Raw genomic sequence first — 10,388 nt, forward strand, 5'->3', positions numbered from 1 at the left:
ATTGGATTCTCTAGTACATGCACTATTGGCTTACCAGAATCGAAAGTTTATCTATGTTGAACAGGCAAGTTTTTTGGTCCAATTGATATTTATCATTTTAAAAATATGATATATTATTGTACTGAGTTTGGTAGACGAAGAAACATTGGGAAAGAGAAGGAAACTAAACTTTTAACCTTTACTGGTTTAATTGATGAAAATTGAAAATCCTCACACTAAGTAATTATGTTAGCTTTTTTTTACTTATTTGATGGATAATCTAAGATTTAAAATTGCTATTTCTTTTTCTACATTGTCTGGGAAACAAACAAAGCATCATGGCTTGGTTGGCGGAGAGAATGTGAAAAATGCATGGGACTATGCTGGACTTGCACATAGGATTAGGAATAGGAGAATTCGAATTTGGGACAGTGAAAGTTAAAACGAAAACAAAAAAACAATTTTTATTGCCTTTGAATTATGCCCCATCTGGCCATCTCAGTCTCACTAACGCCCTCTTTGTTGTTCTTGCAATTAAACTGTAATATTGCAGTTCATTGAATCACAGTGTCTTGAAATTTCATGCCCTCTTTGCTGTTATTATTCATCCCAGATTTTTTTTTTTTTTTTGTTTTTTTGTAATTTTTTTTTTTTTTTTTTTTTTTTTTTTTTTTTTTTAAATATTTTTCTGGACAGCTATTGACAATTATATGAGAAAGAATTATAAAATTAAAATTAGTAGACCATCAAAACAGGCAACAGAATCGAAATTTAGTCATTATTAACAAATTCCCATAGTACATGTCATAAAATTGCAAAACAGAAAAGAAAAAAAAAATCGTTTACATAAAATTTATTGGATTAACCTTGGATTTTAACCCTCATAGCTTTATCTCCATTCGTCCTATAGCAATTCCTTCAATTTTTGCTTGTCCTGTACATTTGGTCTCTGAGTCTTGCTTTGGAGGGATTGTTTAGAGTCCCAATGTACACCCATGTAAAATTCAAGAATTGTAAAATACTAAAGAAGTAGCATATAAAATATTCAGCCAAAAAAAAAAAAAAAAAAGTGTAGCATATAAAATCATTATGGATTAGATACATGACCATGACACCCAGCCTAATTCCAAGGTTAAAGCCTCGTACGTTTTTGGTAGGTCTTCAGCAATCATGTTTTGGGCTATTGATTTGGACAGAAGTCCTCAAACTCTTGCCTCATATTTGATGCCACAGATCTAGCCCAAAACTTGATTTGTGCCTTCAAGTCTTCTGTAGACGCCTTGGGAGCCCAATTTGGAATTGGAGGAGGGGCACAGCTTTGCACACACCATGCCTCAGAAAGATAAGGCCTCCTCACCTTATCTTGGTCTAAATCCTCATGCTGCTTCTGTTGCAAACCAGGAAGTATGTTAACCACACTTGGGCTTAAATCTTTGTCAAATGTGAAGCCCAAGTCCTTGAATCCTTGCACTTCTTCAATTTCAAGATCACTTGGGCTCTTATTCGACTTGGTTTGATTAAGGTATTGCCGCCTCATTTCCTTGGTGCAATTTGATTTAATGGTTTCTACCTCCAAGTTCCTTGGTGGTCTATATCTTGGAAGACTAGAACTGTGCGTCAAGCACTACAAGTCCAGAATGTAAGCTACATTATGAATTAAAAAAATAAGAAGAAATGACATAGTTTACTGAAAAATGATATACTGGAAATTTGTATCATGCACTACGAAGTTCAAATCCAAAACCATCACAATTGCACAGTATAGGTTATTCAACTCAAGCCAGATGATAGAAGTAACTAAGAAGTGCAAACAATCAAACACTCTAAAACCCCAGTGTATCCATACATGTAAGTAGCACTCCTACGTTCTTATCCTCGGTGTGTTGGAAACATAAAATATATGCATATAAATAAATAAATGATAACTAAATACTTAAAAGTACTATGCCTAAGGGTATTGGTTAACATTTTCCATATATATATATTCAATGTTTTAATTTTTCAAGAATTATCATGTCAAAGTTTGCGTTTTCGTGTTCTTGTCCATGTCTCTTGGTGATATAAAGTGTTGTATAGCCTTACAAGTAATAGGATATATATCTTATATAGAAAAATAAAAATTATTACAAATATTGGAATTATTATCATAACTATTTGAGTGGTATCGTGCTGTATTATCTCATAGGCTCAAAGTGATTTTTAATATGAAAAGGAAGGAACTACATGAGTTAACTATTCATGAGGACGACCTATGATAGCTTTGGAAGTAGGTGATTATTGTACCTTATGTCGCTGAACGTTAGGCGATGCTTGCCTAGTACATTTGCTCATTCTAGGATCACTTTCCTCTTCTTGAACCATTTCTTTCCTCCGCATATCAAGTGGTAGAGATGGTATTCTAAGCAAATTTTGACGCATTGCTTGGCCACTCAATTTGGTACTACTGCCATCATTTTCCTTTTCTTGAATTCCTTCTCTCCTCCCTATACATGTTCGAGACTGCATTGGTGTTTGAAGTAAATTCGGATCCACTGTTTGCTGATTCAACTTGCTCATAGTGCGATCACTTTCTTTTTCTTTAGTTCCTTCTTCTCTCCCTAAACAAGGTGGTAAAGATGGAGTGCGAACCAAATTAGGATTGGCAAAATCATTGTCTTCTGTGAGCTTCTTTGTCAAGGAAGTGTTTTCCCCATTTAAGTTCTTCACCAATATCTCTTGACCAAAATTTGAGGAAGGACAAAGATCAGAATGGCACTTAAACATCCTTGTTTTTCTATAAAGCAAGTTCTCAAAGAACCAACTTTCCTTCCAAAGATCCAATGCTTCTACCTTTTCATCTCTACTTGAAAAAGACTCAAAAAGGTCATCAACATGCTCCATCCTAGCTTACACAACTAACCCCTCAATAAGTTAAAAGCATCCACATGGGCTTTCTTGTGTCTTTGATTATATGCCATCTACTAAAATATTCAAAGCCCATGTGGGATATAAATAAAACCACGTGCATTGGACTTGGAACAAGGTATATTATATGAGGAAAATGGTAAAAATAGTGAAGATATTTGATGAGATGCTCAAATAGAGGGATGTGAATGGAAGTGATAAGTATGGTATTTGGAGTCAAAACAACAAATGAAATATGGGGGGACGGTTGATTGCTTAGACGACGAATGACGCTGTCATGACAGCAAATTTCCCATGTGATGACCTATTTGTTTAGGCAGCCACTCAAAAGGGTCCTTGTTCTTTGAATTTTAATTTTTTTATTTTCAATTTCTGACAGCTAAGGTTCTAGACTTCTAGGTGTTAATCTATTGGAAAAATAGCCGCAAAGAAATTTCTTTTATAAAATTGTTGAGCGGTTAGGACTAGGAGGCTCTCTAACTTGTAGAGAATTGCAAAGAATCCATGTTTTTTAGCGGAAATAGGGGCATTGACCTTGAACGTTGCCTTGTTCAGACATGATGTTGAGTTTAGGGCCTAAGTCATGGTCACAGAAATGTAGTCGTAGACCTTGGCCCAAAAGGCACCACATGGCTGATCTTAGGCCCGGTCAGTGAGGAGCAAATATGAATAATTACTATTGATATTAGTAATGAATTGATTGGAATTATATTTGACGTGAATGGATTCTTGTACAACTCGAAAAATTTTTAACTTTTCTTTTTTTCTTTTTGGTTTGTTTACAAGAAGCGTGGGAGGAGGGATTCAAACCGAAATTCTTTCTATATAGGAAATTAAATAATGTCATTGAACTACACACTCATTTTTAAAAAAAAAAAAATTTTAATTTTGGTTCATCAATGTATTTTAATATTACCAAAAAAAAAAAAAAAAAAAATTTCTATTCACAAAAAATTATAAGAACTTTCTCTTTTCATATGTAGACGTGGCTGAAAGTTAGATGGGCATTCTTAATTAATATATATATATATATATATATTTATACTTTATTCTTAAAGACATGTGTTTTCAATAAACAAAAATAATCAAATTAAATAGATTACATGAGTCCAGAATCATCATATGAAATATGTAACAATATATTTCTTACAAATAAAATATTTTAAACACATTGTAAGCAACTATAGTGAACTTTAACATCATATGCGACGGAGACAATATTTTTCTATCAATTAAAAAAAAGCCTAGCTAAAGGAAATGGTAAGAATATCCTTTGATAGAGAAGCATGGCTGTTGTCATTTGCACGTCGTTGATGTTAATACTTCTTCATCCGAAGACATTGATCAAATGAAGCTAAGATAAAACTGCAAATAGTCCAGAAAATTGGACATCAAATTTTAACACTAATTTTGATTAGATAATTATTGTTATAAAAAATACGGACCAATGGTAAGAAATCTGCTCAAGAACTCAATTGTTGTTTGATTCCAAATGAAATGTTGTGCACTTAGATTCTACAAAATCCAGCTTGAAAAAAACAGTCTTAAAGCTTGATTCTTGACAGGAAAGCTTATCAAATCATGCTTTTTATATAAAACAATCGCAACTACATAAGCAGTAAAAAACTATAAATTGAGAAACTACAGGCAAGATATGCTAAGCATCCTCTATCATTGTTACATGAAAGCAATGGGTCTTTAACCTAGCATACAGAGTTTCTTGATGTGTCCTAATTACATAACGTTGCAAATATGTATACCTATCTACTTGAAGTACGTTGATTCGAGTTTAACTTAATACGTTAGATATGCCACAGAAACAATGTCTTAACATCCCTGAAACACACTGACTTTTCTCATCATCTGTTAAATATAATGCTTTTCTAAAGTAATATTTCATATTCAAATCTAAAAAAAATGGAGAAAAATGCACGGGAGCCGACTCGATGATCTGATGGTGGCAAATAGATAGCCTAACGGTGTTGATGCCAATTGATTTTTCTTTCTCTATGCATGTGCTTGCAGTTGTGGTGCTCTAGTCTGGTGATTGACAGCTTATGAACAGAATTTCCTCTTTAAACTGTATTTTAACCGGTTATTTTTCCTTTTATATTGAGATGCTATCAAATGGTGTGTTAACCTAACGAAACAATATAATTCATCCTTTTTTAATTGTAAGCGTGCCAGAGTTTTAAATGGCCAAATGGTGCAACATGCAGCTGGTTTAACTTAAAAGCTGTCTATGTGGCAACATTTTAAGGGCCTTATATATATATATATATATATAAATTGATTGATTATAGATAGGTTANTTCTATTCACAAAAAATTATAAGAACTTTCTATAAAAATGACATGGTGGTAGGTTTCCCTAAGACTATACCTGGGTTTGGAGATCATTGCTCAAGCTAAAGGTTGGGGATGGTACAAAAATTTTCCTTTGGCATGATCTATGGCCACCCAGATTACACTTTATTTCAATGGCATGGACCTAGGGTTATATATGATGCTGCTAGTCATTTGGTCTCACTAAAGGTTGTTATGAAGTAAGGTTTGACACTTTGACTACTACTCTTACTTAAGCTAAAGTTTGGGAACCAAGAATTTCAGAACAGCCAGTCAAATTGAATTCCTCATTTGAATTGGAAAAACCTTTGGTCCCTCAAACTCACATACAAAGTAATTGTTTTTTTTTTTTTTTTTTGGGGAGGCTTAGCCACAAAGCTCTTCCTCTTAGAACAGTCTGTCCAAAAGTCACATAACATGTGACACTGTTTGCCCCTCATGTAAGCCGAGGATGAAACATTTGACATGCTCTTTCACAAGAGTAGTATAGTGGAGCTTTGATCTAAACCTAAGAGTTGAAAGACTACAAACCTTGCCAATTGATTCCATGGTTAACAACCTGGTCCAATGAGATGTTGTATCAGGTTCTAAACACAACAAGCAAATATTGAATACAACTTTTTAAACAAAATAATTGATATCTATCATTCTTAACTAGATAAGTGGGAGAGATAAAAGTGAATAGTGTTTGGGTTGTAGAAGATTTTTTTCATTATAAGATTTCTACATGGTCATTATTATTTTCAGAGAACTCAAATGAGTTATTTATAGACCAAAAAATCTAGTACTACAAAAAATGCTCAACTTATGCCACAAGTCCCCATAACTATTCACACGGCAAACTTCTAGGAGTTAATCTATTAAGAAAATAGCTGCAAAGAATTTTTAAAAAAAATAAAAATTGTTAGCAGTTAAAAATTATAGAGAATTGGCAAAGAGGCCCAGTTTTTGGGCCGAAATTGAGGCGTTGACCATGAACTTGTTCAACATGATATTGAGTTTGCTACTCCAATTATGCCTTGAATGGTATATGGCACCATGTGCTTTTGAGCATAATAAAACAAAACTTTTCACAGGGTCCTTTTGCAATTATATCAAATTTATAAAATTGTTCACTCAAAGGGGAATCCCATGAGACCATATGGGTTAAGGGTCAGAACTAGAGTAATGCTAATAATGTAATTTTTTTTCCAACTATTGATATACTGTTATAATGATGTGATTGTTTTTTTTTTTAGAGTTTCAATTTATGGCATCTACTTTTGATAATAACTCTTATTATCAGACCAAGACACCAATTAGCTTTTGGTGTTAGTGGGGATTGAATCACAAATCTCTTATTCAATCATTTGAGACTTTACCAGTTGAGCTAACTGGAACCCACAAATAATAATGTTGAGAAAGTGAAAAAAATAAAAATAAAATGACTTCTAGGCTTCTTTTCTAATTGTGATGTATTTAATTATGGTTCCAAAATAATTTTTATAAAAATCTCAATATCTATTAGATAATTAGATTATACATATTTCAAAAAATTACTTTTTTTTAGAACAAAATACATAAATAATCTTCGGAAGGGGGATGATATGACACTAATTCGTTTTCAAAGCATACTACAATGACACATGGCAACTTCTTATATTTAATTGGTATGCTAGACAATCAATGCCACATGTTAAAATATTATTTGTACATCTCAATGTATTTACCATAATATTGGACACGTGGCATCTACAATTAAAATTTTGAATGAAATAAATGCATTTATTTAGTATGATATTTAAGCTCATTTTTTATAATAATAATAATAATACTTTTTTTACAAAGGAAAAAAACAGATTATTATTGTGTGCTTCCTTCTTTGTTTTTTACCCATTTATATATATATATATATATATAGATATTCTTGTTATCTCTCTTAAAATTTACATGCTTAGTATTTCCAGTGGGAATTTTTTTATCACTACATGTTTGTTTTTTATATCTACTATTAAAGGTATCTCTACCTCTACACCTCTACACACCTCTCTACCTCTCTACACCACTCTCCCCTTACACCTCTCTACACCTCTACCACTCAACACCTCTCTAAACCTCTACACCTCTACACCTCTACACCCCTCTTTACACCTCTCTACCTCTACAGCCCTACACCTCTACACCTTTCTACGTTTACACCTCAACACCTTTCTACTCCACTTACGTCTACACCTCTCTATACATCTCTACCTCTCTTTAGCTCTCTATACCTGAGAGAGAGAGAGAGGTACCACTAATAGTGGAGAACAAAAACAAAAATGCAACTATAAAACAAATTTGTCATCAAAATTCCTAAGCTTGTTGATTATAAGAGGAAGGGAGAGAGAACATATTTTTATCTTAAAAAAAGGGGATGAGGAAGATGAAAAGTTGGAGAAGATGACGAAATATTATACATGTAGATAATTGACGTAAATGTTATTGCAATTGCTAAAATAATGATGTGATACAAAAGCAAAAGGAAATATATATACACACATGCGCGCGCGTTTGTGTAAGAAAAAAAACATCAAAAGGTAAAAGTTATGAGAATATTGTATACATTTTATTACTATATGTGTACGATTTTAATTTTATATGCACGTCGAGAAAGTGAAAAAATAAGTAAATAAAAATGACTTCTAGGCTTCTTTCTAATTGTGATGTATTTAATTATGGTTCCAAAATAAGTTTTTTAAAAATCTCAATAATATCGAATAGATAATTAGATTACACATATTTCAACAAATTACTTTTGTTAGAACAAAATACTTGAATAATCTTCGGAAGGGGAATGATTAGGAAAATAAGTAGATAAATAACAAATTAAGAATTAGTCGTCATAAATAATATAATAATAATAATAATAAAAATGATCTTAAATACCATATTAAATAAATGCATTTATTTCATTCAAAATTTTAATTATAGATGCCAAGTATTATGGCAAACACATTGAGATGTACAAATACTATTTTAACATGTGGTATGGTTTGTCCAATCATACCAATTAAATATAGGAAGTTGCTACGTGTCATTGTAGTATGCTTTGAAAATGAATAAGTGTCATCGTAGCATCCATCCACCAGTTTTGAGTTTTGAGATTCCACTTTTATAATATACTAATAAGTTATTCATGCAATGCATGGATAATATTATAATGTTTTATGTAAGTTGGTTTTGAAGAATGTTGTGTATGTATTATAGCATAATTGTTATAGAACTTTATTAGTAATGAGTTCATTATAAAAAGTAATAATTATAAATTGCACGCATATATTCATTATAATTATTCAATTGAAGTAATGAGAAATAAAAAAAATAATAATAATAAAAACAACTTTGGAGGAATATTATATAATAAAAGTTGATATAGAATGTGTTTTTCTCTTTTTCCTTAATTCTAAAACAAAATACACATCCCAAATACCCATAGTCAATCACGTCATTTACAAAACCCACAAATCCACAATGTCCAACCTAACATCAAAATCGTAAACTCAATATAAAATGCAACCCCTCCTTCCTTGGTTGTAACCAACTCAAATGGGCAAGAATTAGATGAAAAAACAATGTTAGAGTTAAGTAGGTGTTGTCGAAAGATTGAAGATAAATGATATCGTTTTTTTGTCTGTGTATTTGACATGAGATGGCTTGAAGGGCTATGAGTAGGTATATATAAAGGGTAGAGAACAAGAAGTGAAATGGTGGATTAAAATATAAAGAATTTTGTGTGTATGTGTTAAGGATGAAAAATATCGAAACATTGAACCAAATAAAACAAAATGTCAATATTTAATTTATTCTTATCTTTGATGTAGCACTTGAGTATATTTTAATTATTTTTGCATAAAATGTGTCACTTGGTAGAATCTCATGCTTTTCCACATAAAATCTCTGCTTTTATATATACTAGCTTGTAACCCGTTCAAATGCACATAAATTTTATTTAAATTTTTTTTATAATTTTGTTGTTGCATTTTTATAGCATCTCAAAAGTATTTTTCTTTTTATATAACATCATCAAAAGTAAATCAAATCATACTTCATCATAGTAATATATATTAACAAACTTTGAATAAGGGGAAAAAATTAAACTTACAATAGTGGAAAAACAAATACATTTCTTCATAACAACAACAAAATTTAGATTCATAGCTCAAAATAACATTTATAATCCTAAAATAAACCAAAAGTCAAATAGTTTTTCACAAAACTGGTGTTGAATTTGGTTTTGAGTATTTAGACGTGCGAAACACTAACTTTTCTGAGTTTTCTCTTTTCATATGTAGACGTGGCTGAAAGTTAGATGGGCATTCTTAATTAATATTATATATATATATATATTTATACTTTATTCTTAAAGACATGTGTTTTCAATAAACAAAAATAATCAAATTAAATAGATTACATGAGTCCAGAATCATCATATGAAATATGTAACAATATATTTCTTACAAATAAAATATTTTAAACACATTGTAAGCAACTATAGTGAACTTTAACATCATATGCGACGGAGACAATATTTTTCTATCAATTAAAAAAAAGCCTAGCTAAAGGAAATGGTAAGAATATCCTTTGATAGAGAAGCATGGCTGTTGTCATTTGCACGTCGTTGATGTTAATACTTCTTCATCCGAAGACATTGATCAAATGAAGCTAAGATAAAACTGCAAATAGTCCAGAAAATTGGACATCAAATTTTAACACTAATTTTGATTAGATAATTATTGTTATAAAAAATACGGACCAATGGTAAGAAATCTGCTCAAGAACTCAATTGTTGTTTGATTCCAAATGAAATGTTGTGCACTTAGATTCTACAAAATCCAGCTTGAAAAAAACAGTCTTAAAGCTTGATTCTTGACAGGAAAGCTTATCAAATCATGCTTTTTATATAAAACAATCGCAACTACATAAGCAGTAAAAAACTATAAATAACTACTAATATGACTTTAATTATGTACTAATCACAGCATTATATCAACAATTGTGATGAAAAATATTATAAAAAATATCATCCTAAGAGTAATTGCAAAATTTTTCTCGATCCAAACCTAACCCATGTTTTTTATGGCACTGGGGACCACATTTTCCCTTGATTTTGCAGATAATCCTGCTCATCAACGTCTAAGGCAC

At 31.3% G+C, this 10,388-nt stretch overlaps 1 protein-coding gene across 1 annotated transcript; it reads right to left on the bottom strand.

The window, feature by feature from the left end:
* Positions 1-763: 763 nt before the first annotated feature.
* On the bottom strand, positions 764-2,880 carry LOC112013409 (uncharacterized). Its single transcript, XM_024045803.2, has 2 exons — positions 2,263-2,880; positions 764-1,603 (listed from the first exon to the last, which is right to left on the bottom strand). The coding sequence occupies exons 1-2, from the start codon at positions 2,857-2,859 to the stop codon at positions 1,160-1,162; spliced, it is 1,041 nt and encodes a 346-aa protein (XP_023901571.1). The 5' UTR covers positions 2,860-2,880; the 3' UTR covers positions 764-1,159.
* Between the last annotated feature and the right edge of the window lie 7,508 nt (positions 2,881-10,388).

Source organism: Quercus suber, unplaced genomic scaffold, assembly GCF_002906115.3.
Source record: "Quercus suber isolate HL8 unplaced genomic scaffold, Cork oak 2.0 scaffold_51, whole genome shotgun sequence".
Lineage (NCBI taxonomy): Eukaryota > Viridiplantae > Streptophyta > Magnoliopsida > Fagales > Fagaceae > Quercus > Quercus suber.